At 37.2% G+C, this 16,457-nt stretch overlaps 1 protein-coding gene across 2 annotated transcripts in view; it reads left to right on the top strand.

Moving 5' to 3' along the window:
• LOC126824912 (myb-binding protein 1A-like protein) overlaps positions 1 to 13,854 on the top strand; it is a 32,476-nt gene extending 18,622 nt beyond the window's left edge. Inside the window, exons 20-34 of one of the 2 annotated variants that reach the window (XM_050554347.2) lie at positions 825 to 988; positions 2,231 to 2,370; positions 3,047 to 3,104; positions 3,275 to 3,388; positions 3,875 to 3,950; positions 4,982 to 5,031; positions 5,194 to 5,265; positions 5,489 to 5,562; positions 6,172 to 6,223; positions 7,556 to 7,627; positions 8,380 to 8,424; positions 9,190 to 9,255; positions 9,703 to 9,807; positions 11,060 to 11,175; positions 11,937 to 13,854. In XM_050554347.2, coding sequence (XP_050410304.2) covers positions 825 to 988; positions 2,231 to 2,370; positions 3,047 to 3,104; positions 3,275 to 3,388; positions 3,875 to 3,950; positions 4,982 to 5,031; positions 5,194 to 5,265; positions 5,489 to 5,562; positions 6,172 to 6,223; positions 7,556 to 7,627; positions 8,380 to 8,424; positions 9,190 to 9,255; positions 9,703 to 9,807; positions 11,060 to 11,175; positions 11,937 to 12,366 — 1,634 coding nt within the window. In that variant the 3' untranslated portion in view covers positions 12,367 to 13,854. Of the gene's footprint in view, positions 1 to 824; positions 989 to 2,230; positions 2,371 to 3,046; positions 3,105 to 3,274; positions 3,389 to 3,874; positions 3,951 to 4,981; positions 5,032 to 5,193; positions 5,266 to 5,488; positions 6,224 to 7,555; positions 7,628 to 8,379; positions 8,425 to 9,189; positions 9,256 to 9,702; positions 9,808 to 11,059; positions 11,176 to 11,936 lie in introns of both variants that reach the window. The other variant, XM_056101946.1, reaches the window with a different exon arrangement.
• The last annotated feature ends 2,603 nt before the right edge of the window (positions 13,855 to 16,457 follow it).

The following is a 16,457-nucleotide window of genomic DNA, read 5'->3' as shown; positions in this document are numbered from 1 at the left end:
CTGGAAAGACTGGTGTCCCCTTGTCAGTTGTGCTGGAAAGACTGGTGTCCCCTTGTCAGTTGTGCTGGAAAGACTGGTGTCCCCGGGTCAGTTGTGCTGGAAGGAGTGGTGTCTCCGGGTCAGTTGTGCTGGAAGGAGTGGTGTCCCCTTGTCAGTTGTGGATGTTAATAACAACATACATGACATCAGTTATCAGGGCTGATGGAACTGTGACAAGATGAAATTCTGTTTCATGTGGTTGCAATTCTGTCAGTTTGAAATGTTTCTGACTTATATCAATTTGAAATGTTTCTGACTTATATCAAAATGTTTCTGACTTATATCAATATTTCTGACTTATATCAATTTGAAATATTTCTGACTTATATCAGTTTGAAATCTTTCTGGGGATCACGTGGCTAAGTGGGTAAGACGCTGGCTCGCTAGCCTGGAGGTCGGGTGTTTGATCCCTGCATTGGTCGAGAAAGTTCATTCAGATTTTCCGGCGTGGTTCCCCCTTGTCAGTGATGCCAAGATCCCTTGGCAGTTGGAATTCGATATAAGAGTAGGCGATGGTGCCGCTGCCTGGGGAAAATTTCCCTTGTAGCACACTGTATGGTGTATGCCCGTCTTCATTAGCCCAGCATAGGAGCAGAACAGCAGGACGTTAAACCCCATTTCATTTCATTTCTTGAAATCTTTCTGACTTATATATATTTAAATGTTAATGTATACTTCTAGTGTTCATTATTATTATTAGATTGCATTTCGAAGCATGTCTATATTATGTTATTTTCCTGTTTCGCATTTCAATGAACTTGTTTGTTTTGCATGGTTTTTTTTAGATTCTAAAGAAAAGAGTCTAAAATCTGAAAACGCTGTTAAGAAGAAGAGTGGAAAACGAGAGGATGACGACGATGAAATGGAAGAAGCTGAAGATTTTAATGAAGGATTTCGTCAGACAGTCAAGGCAGCTCTTGGGGTGGCTGCTGCTGATTCTGATGATGAGGTAATCTGATTCAGAACAGTATGGGCTCAAATCAATGATCTCATTTGGATAATTAGAACCCTATTTTTAACAATGCCTTCCAGCGTACCGACGTAGTGATTTGATGATTTATTTGGACCAAAAACATGCTTAAACTGATTTATCTGTCAATAGTTTTCTTCAAATCTCTCTCAAAACATTTTAATAGCAAGAAACTACTCCAAGACGTAAAATCTATTGTAGGCAGCCTTATGTTTCATGTGACTTGATTGAGCAAGGGTACATTTATAGCTTGTATTTGTTGTTACTCGCTATCCAGTAAAGTCTTGGATTATCCTCTGTCAACTTTTTTTCCCCACTGTTTATTTAATCGCAAGTCTGTTGTATGATTAAGTCTCTCGCTGTTCGGAGGGTTGGATGGCTGAATGGTTAGCATGTGCGCGTTGTATCATAAGGCCTGTCATTGAGTCAACTGGCGTGGTTTCGAATCCCCGGTTGTACGTGACAAGGGTGACAAGGGGGAGGGTCGCCTGTCCTGGACATTAAACCCCATCTCTCTCTCTCTCTCTCTCTCTCTCTCTTCCACAACACCAAGCCATACGATCAAGCAGACAAAGCAGACGGGTTGCCAGTTAGTGACTCACTGACATTCCTGTCATGTGTGCGCCCTCTGTGTGTTTCTCAAGGAATGCAGTATTTATCTAGAAAGATTCACTGTCTCTACTTTCCATATATACCAAATTTTCCATACTTTTATTGGAGATACGGGATCCACGGTGGCTAATTGGGGTTTAAAGTCCTACTGTTCTGCTCCGAACTGGGCTAATGAAGACGGCATACGCCATAAAGTGTGCTATGAGGGAAATTTTACCTGGACAGCGGCACTATGGCCTACTCGAATTCCAACAATCAAGGGATCTTTTACTTGCACGCCAATGTGTACACGGGACCTTGGTTTTTTGTCACATCTGAACAACTAGACAGCTGTCCTTGTCAGGCCTTCCATCCTGCATCACTGACATGGGGGAACCACGCCAATGCAGGGATCGAACATGCTACCTCCGGGCTAGCGAGCCATCGTCTTACCCTCTTAGCCACTGTGACCCCTGTTTAGTTTAATAAATTGTGGATGGACTGGGTTATATCTGTGGAAACAGTGTTGTATTCAATCTTAATATGTTGGGGACTCGCTGTAAGATGGACCCCAATTCCCTTATAGTGTATAAATATTGTAAATAATTCGACCACCCATTTATTTTTCAGGAATCAGATTCAGATTTAAATGATAGCGATATGGAGAAGATGGATGATAAATTAGCCGAGGCCTTCAGAAGTATGCGAAAAACATCGAGAAAAAAAGTTGGTGTTGAAGCAGAGAAACAGTTTATAGCTTTTAAAACAAGGTACAAACACATTCTATAGATTGCCAAAAGTCTGTCATCAGAATAAAGCCAATCTCAAAAAGAGAGTGAGAGAAATGGGGTTTAACGTTCACTCGACACAAACTAGGTCATTTCTGGACTAATATATCAGTGTTTCAATAATTGGCTTGCACGTAGAAGTCTTTAGCAGTGGGAGAAAACCGGAGGACCTGGAGAAAACCCACAAGGTTTGGACTGACGATCCAACTCGTTGTCCTGTTCGGAATCGAAAGCAGGCCATTTGTCTCAAGGCCAAACCTTCTGATTTCAAGAACACGCTTTAAACACTAGACCCCCCCCCCCCCCTTGCTTTTTCAGAGTGTAAAAGCTTGTAGTTCTGTGTATACATTGGCGTGCAGGTAAAAGATCCCTTGGCAGTTGGAATTTGATACAAGAATAGGCCTTAGCACCGCTGTCCAGGCTAAATTTCCGTCATTGCAACAGTATGGCTATGTCCATCTTCATTAGCCCAGTCGGAGCAGAACACTAGGACGTTAAACCCAGTTTTATTTCGTTTAATTTTGTAACTTGAAATCACCCTTTTCACTTGATTTGTAACTATTTCACTTGATTTGTAACTATTTTACTTGATTTGTAACTATTTTACTTGATTTGTAACTATTTTATTTCACTTGATTTGTAACTATTTTACTTCCAGAGTAGTAGATTTAATACAGATATTAGTCAAGAGTGATATACAAGCTCAAATTGCTGTGGTAAGTTTATTATTTAATACAATATTAGTTATTATCAATTTCCTGAAAATATCTTATAAACCGCTCAAGGTATCATTCATGTCAACCATCTAAAGTAGTTGCTAATTTTTGGTTTTTGACTTAGTATATATTATATTGTGGTTATTTAACATTTAATTGTTTTATTGTAGAGTTTGGTTTTACCGTTGTTAAGAATTATGGATAAATCAAATCTTAAAGATGGACAGAGAGAACTTCACGTAAAAACGAAAAAATCGTTTGATATTCTCTACAACCAAAAACATGTAAGTATACAATTTATATTAATTTCAATACATCTCTAACAATATAATATATCTTTAATAATTTCAATATGTCTCTAACAATTTCAATACATTTGTAACAATTTCAATACGTCTCTAATAATCTTTAATACATCTAATAATCTTTAATAATCTACGGGTTTATTGGGGGTTTCTGTAGCTGGCGTGGTTTTGATTCCCAGGTTGTACGTGACGGTAGGTCGCCTGTCCAACCTCGTGGGTTTTCTCCAAGTCCTCCGGTTTCCTCCCACTGCTAAAGACCCCTATGCGTAAGCGAATTATTGAAATAAAATTGAACCATGTGTTGGTCGTGAAGTGACCTAGTTTCTGTCACCTTAACCCCCATTTCTCTCTCTCTCTCTCTCTCTCTCTGTTGTGATGATACAATGTATAGTTGTTGTAGCAAATAAAAATAAAAAAAATAGAAAAACAAAAAATTAATGTTATTGGGACTTATCCTTTATTTAGATGAAGGGAGCAAGTGAAGTAGATAAAGACTGGTTATTCAAGACTTTACAAGAGATTGTCCAGTTCAGTACAAAAGGTAACAAATGCTATGAGATTCATTTTATCAGGACCAATTTATTGTACATCATTTATCGAGGGAATTGTGATGTATCTGGGGGGGTTGGATGGCCGAATGGTTAGAATGGTTAGCAGGTGTGCGCTGTATCGTAAGGCCTGTCATTGAGTCAGCTGGTGTTGTTTTGAATCCCCGGTTGTACGTGACAAGGAATAGGGTTGCCTGTCCAACCTCGTGGGTTTTCTCCGGGTCCTCCGGTTTCCTCCCACTGCTAAAGACCACTACGCACAAGCGAATGATTGAAATATAATTAAACCATATGTTAGTCCCGAAATGACCTAGTCTGTGTCGAGTTGACGTTAAACCCCATTTCTCTCCCCCTCTCTCTGTGATGTATCTGAAATAACTGCTGAATAGAATGTTATTAAATACTTGACCTTGAGTCGGGTTTCCTGTAGGTAAGATGGATGTAGTTATCACAAACTGCAAGTCAAGAATTCGATTCCACAGGGTATTCTCCTGGTTATCCAGTTTCCTCCCATTTCTAAGACCACTGTGTGAAAGCAAATTAGGGAGCCACAGTGACTCAGTGAGTAAGAAGTTGGGTCACTGATCTAGAGGTCCAGTGTTTGATCCTTGCATTGGTTCCTCTATGTCAGTGTTGCAGGAAAGGGGCCTGGCAAGGGACAGCGTATAGTCGTTTGGATGGCATGAAAGAACGAGATCTCAAGATCCCTTGAAAGTTGGAATTTGGTGTAAGATAAGACTGTATCTTCGCTGTCTGGGACAAAATTTCCGTTATAGCATAAGCCAGTCTGGATTATCCCAGTTGGATGTTAAATCCCATTTCATTTCATTATCTTGCAAGCGAATTATAATATACCATGGTAGTCCCAAATTGACTAGAAAGGCTAGGCCGATATCTTGCTTTCCTCTTTCCTTGGCAATTTAAGACCGGGCTTAAAACTTAGGGATTTTAACCTCGGACCCAAAGTTATTTTATAGGTTTAACCTAAACTGATTTGTTTAAATTTTTGATTTTATTTTTTCAGCTACAGATTTGGTTTTAGTCAAAGAAATATCCAATGCTTGTTTATATATTGTAAGTTTTGACTGATAGATTCTAGATAATTAATATCCACTCATCGTAATCAGGATTGACCCCACACTTGATAGTAATCTATTATCAGTGATGATTCGCGCTATTATAGATAGACAAATGATTTCAACATGAATTATATACAAGTATTTTGTTTATTTGTAGATGAAGTTGTTGTTGTTAGATGATGAAACGCTGAACCCGACGAAACGTGATGATACAAAATCTAAGAAAAAGGTAGATAACTCTCCTGACCATTGTTGTTTTTATTATGTAAACTGTACATCATTTGTTTTACAAAACTTACGTAACATTTGTTATTGGATACAAGTAAACTTTAACATGACGATACAATATGGAAATAAAGGGTAGCCAACACTGTAACCTGGATATCATTTAATCTTGTGTATTTAGCACTAATTTCTTTCACATTCGTTTAATATCAAATCTTTGTTTACAGAAATCAGAAAATTACAGAGAAAAGGTTGTTGATTTTCTGAAAGAGAATTTATCATTTTTCCTGTATAATAAAAAGTAAGTTATAATTGAGTGAGGTTATATTATAGAACTATAGGTTTTATATCTGTATAGTTATCAGTTAGTGATGTTATTTTATAGAACTATAGGTTTTATACCTGTATAGTTATCAATTAGTGATGATATTTTATAGACTGAAATTTATTTTACAGATATGCCATGTTATTTATGAAACATTCTCATGAAGTCTGTGATAAAGAACAGATAAATGAGATTATAGAGTATTTATGTACAAAATAACACAATTTAATTTAATTAAACATATGTATTTATGAAACTGTAAATAATTGTAAAATTAATGAATTTAAGAATCCCCGCTCAACAGAAAACCACAACAGACTTGTAGAAGTAGAGGATCGTTTGATAAATCAACGTTTCGGGTGTGGTACCCTTTATCAAGATTCTGTAAAATAATTGTAAAATTATTGTAAATTTTATTATTAGTATTACTAACATTATTATTTTTATCACATCTGTATGTATACCTTTGTGTATGAAATAAATATATTATTATTAACCACATATGACATATTCAACTTGAATTGCAATTATATATCTGAGAAACGATAAGCTTTGTGTATGTATTTATATATTTGTATTTTCCAGAGATTATCGTTTCCATCCAGGATTTTTTAACAACATGTTAGAGAAATTTCCGGTAAATATTCAAGTTTGGTTCTTTAGTTATTTAGTGATGTATACCCATGATATGACTATATTTTATTATGCCCAATACCCATATATATTTAGTGATATGATATGACTGTATAATTTATTGTCATTTTACTTGTTATGTTATCTGCACATGTTTTGCTAAGTATAAATCTAAAACTTGTATAGCCCCAAGCAAATTTGATCCTTAAAGTCTGGGCCCTGTTTCACAAAATTTTAGTAGATACTTCAATTTTGATTGGCTAAGCACTAAAATCAATCTAATATTATCCAATGAAATTACTAAAATTTGGATTTTATCTTAGTTAAAATTTTGTGAAACAGGCCCCTAGACATAAGGCACCTGTCACAGACTTTGTCAAGTACAAATTATCACACGTTTATATTATATATGGCGAGTGGTAATTTGCATCTGACAATGTCTGTTACAGGTACCTTATGTCGTCACTTGTATATGTACATTAGAGACTTTTGGCAAGGGGAATTTTTCCCATCCGTATCCGTATCGTCATGTGATACATTGCGTCAATGTAGTATTAGATTTTCGCGCTGTGTACGTATGAGTAGCTGAGCTGAGCTGAGCTTAGTTCTATTATAACATGATGGCAGTTATCTACCAAGATTAACATCAGTACTAGTATACATATTACTGGAGGGAGTGGAGTCGCTCAACAGTCGCTGAGCTATTAAAAAAATTTAATGTCGAATCTTATTAAAAATCTTCGACTTCATCTCAGCAGCAATGGTTGGTTTCACTAATGTATCATGTCAGGAAGTTTTTACCCCTTTACCATAGAATCACATCATTTACAAATTTGCAAGGTCCCACCTCCCTAAATTTAGCGTGTATATCAACCAGCATGCGGACACAGGAAAAATATGAAAATTCTGAGAAAACCTCATCATAAATAATGATTAAATTCCAGTCTTTATCATAAACCACATCAAATATATACCTTCGTGTTCTAGTATACACATAGATTCATAAAAATGCTATGACAACAGTTCAGCGTCTAAAAGTAGCAAAAGAGACGGTAAAAAGACGACGATGTTATACAGACCTTTTCGGTGTGAAAGCTGTTCGATACGAGCTGCCGTATCCATGTGCCATATCACGTATGAGAAATACACACACATTGATAATGTTACACGCAAAGTTGATACGGATACACAATAGAGACCAGGAATTAACGCTTGCCAAATGTCCCTATTGTGTTATAATTTGTACTTAGCATAGACTGTGACTGATGACTTGTCTCTTGAAGTAAATGAAATTTTTGATGACAGTTAACTGTATATTTGTATATTTATTTTTCAGAAATTATTTTGGTTTTTAAATGTTACATTGTTGGATGTTCTGCAGAATGAAAGAATAAAAGTCTATAATAAGGTAGGTTGATGAGACAAAAGATGTTAGTTGACTAACCTGGAGGTCCCCCATGTTCAATCCAGGTGTAGTTCGAAAAAGTTCATTAGGATTTTCCGGCAGGACGGAGGATCTGGCAAAATGTGTACAGATTGGCGTGTACATAACAGAACCTTTGACAGTTGGAATTTGATATAAATAATTTCCCTCATATTATATCATTCGGCCGGCCAGTCAGAGGAGAACAGTAGGATGTTCAAACCCCTATTTCATTTTGTTTTGGTTTAATATGTTGACCAAAATAGCTTATCCCAATATTGACTATATCAATGGACGTGGACAGATTATCAACCCACAATCTGATTAAAACACAGATCCTATTTCGTTTCGTTTTACTTGTTTTTACTACACTAGGATCTGGAAGAGTTGTTATATAACCCGCATTCTGGTTGATGCGAGAGATAAGCCAATGAAACAGTTTGTTACAGCGAGTTCTTGGCATACAGTGCTTGGAACTTTGGGTATCCCTCTGGAAGCATCAACGCTGATGGGTTTATCAATGTCTGACGTCATAGGGTCAAAAGCCGATTGTATGACCCCTGATGCGACCTTCCACTATAACTTGTGAGACCTTCATTTAGTGTAGGCCATCGAAAGTATAAAAATCGAAACGAAATATACATCTGTATTTTAACCAGATTGATGAACCCAGAAAAACAAATGAATAGTTTTAATTCAATTGTTTTAATAGTTTATATATTTATTATATTTTACAGACATTAGCATGTGGTTATATGTCAACCTTGTTAGTTAAAAAACCAGTAAGTATCCTTGTAATTTTTCATCCTTTTACAAACATTAATCCAACCTTGTGGGGTTTCTCCGGGGCTTCCGGTTTCCTCCCACTGCTAAAGACCCCTACACACAAGCGAATTATTGAAATAAAATTAAACCATATGTTAGTCCCGAAATGACCTAGTTTGTGTTGAGTGGACGTTAAACCCCATCTTTCTCTCTCTCTCTCTCTCACAAACATTAATAGACGATAAAGGAGAACTGTATACAAAAGGTAGATCGAACATACCATACATTATTGTATGCGATACCTTTAGACCACAAGCTACTGCTACCATAGTGTATGTAAGGAGGGTTGGGTGGCCGAATGGTTAGCATGTGCATGTTGTATCATAAGGCCTGTCATTGAGTCCACTGGCATGGTTTTGATATCCTGGTTGTACGTGACAAAGAGTAGACAGCTGTCTAGTCGCTCGGATGGGACAAAAAACTGAGTCCTGTGTATACATTGGATTGCACATAAAAGATCACTTGGCAGTTGGAATTCGATATAAGAGTAGGCCATAGTGCTGCTGCTCGTGCAAAATTTCCCTTATAGCTCACTGTATGGCGTTGAACCCCATTTCTATTTCATTTTTATTGACCACACTTTATATTTATTTATTTATTCTCACAGCCATACGCCATTACAACGCATTATATTGTCTCTTTGATGTTCAGAAGGCATGATTCACCAGCAACTCATTATTCATATATACAAAGGTCATGAATGATATGTTTTTTTATTACAGTGTTTAGAACTGAAATCTGAAGAATGGAAGAAATTTGAAGATGCAATTTTACCAGTCTTAAAAAAGGTTAGAATAGAAACGATTGCTTCATCATGTTTTTTATTGAGTTAGGGATAACATTAGAACATCACTTCTAATTGTAACCTAGTTACTGCGACAAATTAAAATCAAATGTGGGCTTCAGATATCCTATATATAAGACAAAATTGGCACACGAATCGCGTGCTAGAATGCTTTTGAGCGCCAGTTGTATCAAGCAATTCGATGAACTGCTAAACATATCCCATGTAGGAGAATACTACTGGTGTGGACTGGAATAATAAGATGTCAAAGACTGCCATTCAATTCAGACTCTTCGCTGAACATAACTGATTAGGAATTACAGTAAAAACAGAAACGATTGAATATAAATAAGTTTATATACATTCATATTACAATATTATATGCATGCCAAATAATAGTGATTTAGCTCCTTTTAGCCTGGTTACTAATTTTATCTTTATTATTTTTCAGTTTATTCTATCATTTGATGTGAAAGATAATTATAAACCCAAATTTCTACAGGAAATCTTCAACATTTTGTTTAAAATGATTCAAATTTCACCACAGATTAAAACAGTAAGTGGATATTCAATTTACTCTTGAATTCACATATTTATAACAGCTAGTATTTATCATCAAAATAAAATCTTGGGGTTTGTGTGGATAATAAATAAAGTTGATGGAGATATATATATAGTAAGTGCAGGAGGACCACACTACACACAAAACAAAAATATACAAGATAAACCTGCGGACAAACCAGAAAATAGACATTGCACCAAATAAACAAATATCAAATCAAGTGAATGGATCCGGGGGCCAGCCCACAGAGGGTGGCTGACTTATCTAATGTGGGGGCGTTAGATGGTCGAATGGTTAATGCATATGTGCTGTATCATAAGGTCTGTCATTGAGTCAACTGGCGTGGTTTTGATTCCCCCGTTTTATGTGACAAGGAGTAGGGTCGCCTGTCCAGCCTTGTGGGTTTTCTCCGGGTCCTCCGGTTTCATCCTACTTCTAAAGACCCCAACACGCAAGCGAATTTTAAACCATATGTTATGACTGACCCACTAGCGTTTATGACTGACTCGCTAACATTTATGACTCACCTACCAGCATTTTTAAGGGTTATGTACTTAAACAATATGAACACTTCTAAATTCGAACACTTCTAAATTCACTGGTAAATGTTGAATAGAGTTACCCACCTTTAATGTTAGAAGCATATGAATATGTGATAATCAATAATGTTTCTAGACCTTAGTTTGATCACAAGCTCGGAAATGAAAAGGATTAGGGTTGCCTGCCTAACCTTATGGGCTTTCTTCAGGTCCTACATTTTCCTACCACTGCTAAAGACTATGTATATTGTAAAAAATGATGAGCTCCTTTCTCAACAAATTCTTACAGTGTTGATTCCAATTAAAAATTATATTTATTATTTTTATACGCACACAATTTAATGTGGACGTATATTGTCATCGACCCTGTCCGTCCGTCCACATTTTGCTTGTGGACACTTTACATGTCACAATTTTCATCCGATTTTGATGAAACTTGAACTATAGGTTTATGTGTTGGTTCTTCTCGATATTAACATGTTTTGGACTTTAACTTCATGGATTATTGCCCCTGATTGTATGAAATCGGTCTCTTTTTAGCTTGTTCTCTGTCCATCTCTTGCAAAATCTGAATTGATCTTTTATGGCAACCACTTGTAATATTTATTATTTACATTGAATAATTTAATATTTATTATTTTGTATTGAATAATTTATTATTAATAATTATTTTGTAAAATTTATTATTTAATTATTTATTATTTCAGAAAATAACAGATGATATGAGAGAGAAGATTTCCAGTTTAAAACCTAAATTCTGTAAAAATACACGACAGGCTTTCCATAGATATAAAGGTGTGCTAGATGAGGGTGTAGGAAAACGGTGAGTAGACTATATGCCCCATCATCATGTGATAAGGAGCAAAGATGACTTCCAGCATGGAATCACATGTCCTGTCGATTTTACATTTGCCTCCAGCGAACAACTAATCACGGATATGGGAACATTTTGGATTAAAAAAAACGGCATAATGGAAAAAAAACAATTTAAATATCATGTACTTGTTTTTATTTTTTAAGTAAATTTGGAAAGTTAAAAACTTAAGCCTGATGAGTTAGCATAAGAACAGGGGTGGGGGGTGGATGACCAAATGGTTAGCATGGGCGTGTTGTATGGTCAGGTCTGTCATTGAGAGAGAGAGAGAAAAATGGGGTTTAACGTCCACCCGACACAAACTAGGTCATTTCGGGACTAACATGGGTTAATTTTATTTCAATAATTCGCTTACGTGTAGGGGTCTTTAGCAGTGGGAGGAAACGCCCGTTGACTCAATGACCGGCCTTATGATACAGCGCACATGTGCTGACCATTCGGCCATCCAACCCCCTGTCTGTCATTGAGTCAACTGGCATGGTTTCGATTCCCCGGTTATACGTGACAAGGAGGAGGGTCGCCTGCCCAACCTCTGGTTTCCTCCCACTGCTAAAGACCCCTACATGCAAGCATTGAAGTAAAATTGAACCATGTGTCAGACAGGAAATGACCTAGTTTGTGTCGAATGTATAACGCCACTTATAGATTTCCAACTTTATTGTAAAATTAAATTATTGTTGAATATTCAGTTTACTCTTTTAATATTTCAGATCCAGACGACAGGAGCGACACAACAGTCAAGACCGTAAGCCGAAACCGGTCGATAAAATAAACGGAGGTACGCCGCATGTTAATGGTGATCACGAAGCTGAGGAGATCGTGATGGCAACACCGAAAAGTTCCAAAAAATCCAAGAAAAAACATAAAGAAAGGAATGATTCAGAATCTGATAAACAAAATGAAAACGAGGATGATGAAGTTTCAAAGATGGACGTTGAAGAAGAAAAAAATAAAACTGAAATTAAGAAATTGTCAAAAAAGAAAAGAAAAAGTGACGAATTTGCAATGAATGGTGAATTGTCTCCCTCTAGTGAGAAAAAAACAAAACTTTCCAAATCATTTAACTTTGGTGTTCAAGATGGCGATTCTACGACAAAGAAACTGAATAAAAAAGAAAGAAAGCGTAAAATTTCTTTATAGTTTTATAAAAGATGTTTTATTGCTCAATAGTCGTCAGAGATCAGTGGTTGTTTGTAGTTTGTGAAACCAGTCAATAATCAGGGGGGAATAATTCACAGAATGATTTAAGAATACATCCCTTTCATTGGTTTGGTGTTATTAAACTATGTTGCATGACTTTAGCTCAGCCAATGAAAATGCTGTATCCTTACTCTTAGCCAATGAAAAAGCTGTATTCTGGAAGTATTTCCACCCCAGAGTTCATATTTGAGCAATTTTTTTCCAAAAAGTGTTTTTTCTTGCATTGAGAATGACCAACTGAGAAATCTTTATGTCAGTCAATTTGCATAGAAATAGAAATGTTTGAATTTTTTTTGAAAAGCAAAATGTACAACAGTTTGTATTTTGTTTCTGGTTTTATTTGTTTAAAACTTGAAATAAGGGAATAAAACTAATTTTCTACATTTGTTAATATAAATTTAAGAAGCATAAAAAGTTCTGTCCAGCTAAATTTTTAAATAAAACCCAGTAAATAACAGCAATCAAACCTCATATATGGCAGAAAATTTGAAGTGCCTGAAAAATATTGTAGTAGGACCACACGAAAATAGGCAGAGATAGGCACTCTTCTCAAAATATCTCCATTCATAATTTTTGCCTTGAAACTTAAAAACAACAACATTACTTGCATGTATTTATCAGAATCCTGAACAACTGAAAATCAAGTTGGTTATAACCGATTTACTTTAGGAAATGACATATTATATTGTTTTATATTTAATGAATTATCAGGGAAGGATGTATTAAGTAGTACTAACTGGGTCCATATATAGTAGACAAAACATTCTCACACTTATGGAGAGAATTTACTCAACTTTCAATCACTGTTTATGAGAAATATCTTTGATCCAGAAACACAAAACTGTGCACATAGTTTCTTATTGATGTATTTGGGGGGTTGGATGGCTGAATGGTTAGTGTGCACGCGCTGTATCATAAAGTCTGTCATTGAGTCGACTGGCGTGGTTTCGAATCCCCGGTTGTACGTGACAAGGAGTAGGCTCGCCTGTCCAACCTCGTGGGTTTTCTCCGGTTTCCTCCCACTGCTAAAGACCCCAAGCGAATTATTGAAATAAAATTAAAACCATATGTTAGTCCCGAAATGACCTAGTTGTGTCGAGTGGACGTTAAACCCCATTTCTCTCTCTCTCTCTCTTTATTGATGTATTTGATACATTAAAACAACAAAAGTTTTATAAAGGGCTATATTTTAGTTAAAAAAGGGAAACAATTTTAAGTAAATTCTTAACTGAAGCCTGAGAATGCTTTGTGAACTCGGGGCCATGTCCTTGTTGTAATAAACAAATAAACTTTGTCTAAATATTTCAAAATGTTGTAGACTCACCTCTATCTTGAATAAATGACAATTAATTTTATCATCAGCTGAATAATATTTGTTAATTAAATGAAAATCTGTAAATAAATAGATTGAATAAAATATTATCTTTAGTTTTTCTATTTTTTTTTTTATACAGGTGATGAAATAAAATGAAACAGGGGCCTGTTTCACGAAATTTTAACCAAGATAAAATCCAAATATTAGTAATTTGATTGGATAATATTAGATTGATTTTAGTGCTAAGCCAGTCAAAACTGAAGTATCTACTAAAATTGGATTTTATCTTTAAGATTTCGAGAAATAGGGCCCTGGGTTTTTAACGACCTACTTTTCTGCACCAACTGGGCTAATGGACATGCATCATGCTGTGAGGATATTTTACTCTTATTCCAATTTCCAGCTGTAAAGGCTTCTTTTACATACACATCAAGTGACCAACATGTACACGGGACAGTAGTTTTCCCACTAGGCGCTATTCTTGCCAGACCCTCTCACCGGCACCACTAAAATTCCTGAGGAACTTTCTTGGCCAATACTCATTGTCATTGGATGTAATCCAGGTGGGTGAGAGGGAAAATATCTTTGCTGTGAGATGTAATCAAGCTGGGTCAGAGGGCATATCTTTACTGTGGGATGTGATCAAGGAGGGTGAGAGAAGAGGGCCTTTGCCGTGGGATGTAATCCAGGTGGGTGAGAGGGCATATCATTGTCGTGGAATGTAATCAAGGGTGGGTGAGTGGGCATATCTTTGCTGTGGGATGTAATCCAGGTGGGTGAGAGGGCATATCCTTGCCAGGAGGGGCGAGAGGGAAAATCTTTACCACGGGACATATCTGTATCATAGGAGGGGGGATGTAATCTAGGTGGGCGAGAGGGCATATATTTGCCTTGGAATGTAATCAAGGGTGGGTGAGTAGGCATACCTTTGCTGTGGGATGTAATCAAGATGGGTAAGAGGGCATATCCTTGCCAGGAGATATAATCCAGGTGGGGAGAGGGCAAATCTTTACCATGGGATGTATCTCGCGTATCTGTGACATCGGAAGTAAGGCAATTTGATGGCATATCTTTGCCATGGGATGTAATCAAGGGTTGGTGAGAGGCCATATCTTTGCCATGGGATGTGATCTCAGTGGGCAAGAGGGCATATCCTTGCCAGGAGATATAATCCAGGTGGGCGAGAGAGAAAATCTTTACCACGGTACATATCTGTATCATAGGAGGGGGTGTAATCAAGGTGGGCAAGAGGACATATCTTTGCGTTGAGATGTAATCGAGTCAGGTGAGAGGGCATATCTTTGTCATGGGATGTAATCTAGGTGGGTGAGAGGGCATATCTTTAATGTGAGATGTAATCGAGGTGGGTGAGAGGGCATATCTTTGTCATGGGATGTAATCTAGGTGGGTGAGAGGGCATATCTTTAATGTGAGATGTAATCGAGGTGGGTGAGAGGGCATATCTTTGCCATGGGATGTGATCTAGGTGGGCGAGTGGGCATATCCTTGCCAGGAGATATACACCAGGTGGGCGAGAGGGCAAATCTTTACCACGGGACATATCTGTATCATAGGAGGGGGATGTAATCAAGGTGGGCGAGGGGACATATCTTTGCGGTGAGATGTAATCGAGGTAGGTGAGAGGGCATATCTTTGTCATGGAATGTAATCTAGGTGGGCGAGAGGGCATAGCTTTGCTGTGAGATGTAATCAAGGTGGGCGAGAGGGCATATCATTGCCATGGGATGTGATCTAGGTAGGCGAGTGGGCATATCCTTGCCAGGAGATATACACCAGGTGGGTGAGAGGGCAAATCTTTACCACAGGACATATCTGTATCATAGGAGGGGGATGTAATCAAGGTTGGCGAGGGGACATATCTTTGCGGTGAGATGTAATCGAGGTAGGTGAGAGGGCATATCTTTGTCATTGGATGTAATCTAGGTGGGTGAGAGGGCATATCTTTGCTGTGAGATGTAATCAAGGTGGGCGAGAGGGCATATCTTTGCCATGGGATGTGATCTAGGTGGGCGAGTGGGCATATCCTTGCCAGGAGAACTAATCCAGGTGGGCAAGAGGGCAAATCTTTACCACGGGATATAATCCAGGTGGGGGAGAGGACATATCTTTGCTCTGCGATGTAATCAAGGTGGGTGAGAGGGCATATCTTTACCGGGGGATGTAATCAAGGGTGGGTAAGGTGGCATATCTTTGCGGTGAGATGTAATCGAGGTAGGTGAGAGGGCATATCTTTGTCATGGGATGTAATCTAGATGGGCGAGAGGGCATAGTTTTGCTGTGAGATGTAATCAAGGGGGGTTAGAGGGCATATCTTTGCTGTGTCATGTAATCAAGTTGGGTTAGAGGGCATCTTTGCCATGGGCTGTAATGAAGCCGGGCGATAAGGCACACATTAACTATGAAAACATTACGTTTTCACAGACTCGTTTAAGTCCTGTCAACTTTAAATTATATCTACACACTCATGACCAACAATTTATTTTCCAATCATTTTTATTCTTACCGGTATATACATCAACAAATACATAAATTTCACAATTATAAATAAATAACAATAGTCTTGAACAATCAGAACAACTTTTACTCATAATGACATAAATAGACATATAATTCTTTATTATCCAGCGATCTAAAAAATCCAAAATCTATACATGTAAAAGGGATGTTTATTACAGAAATTACATTCTTCATGATT

Source organism: Patella vulgata, chromosome 6, assembly GCF_932274485.2.
Source record: "Patella vulgata chromosome 6, xgPatVulg1.2, whole genome shotgun sequence".
NCBI classification, from domain to species: domain Eukaryota; kingdom Metazoa; phylum Mollusca; class Gastropoda; family Patellidae; genus Patella; species Patella vulgata.
Note: the sequence above shows the minus strand (reverse complement) of the source record. Positions and strands in the feature narration are given on the sequence as shown.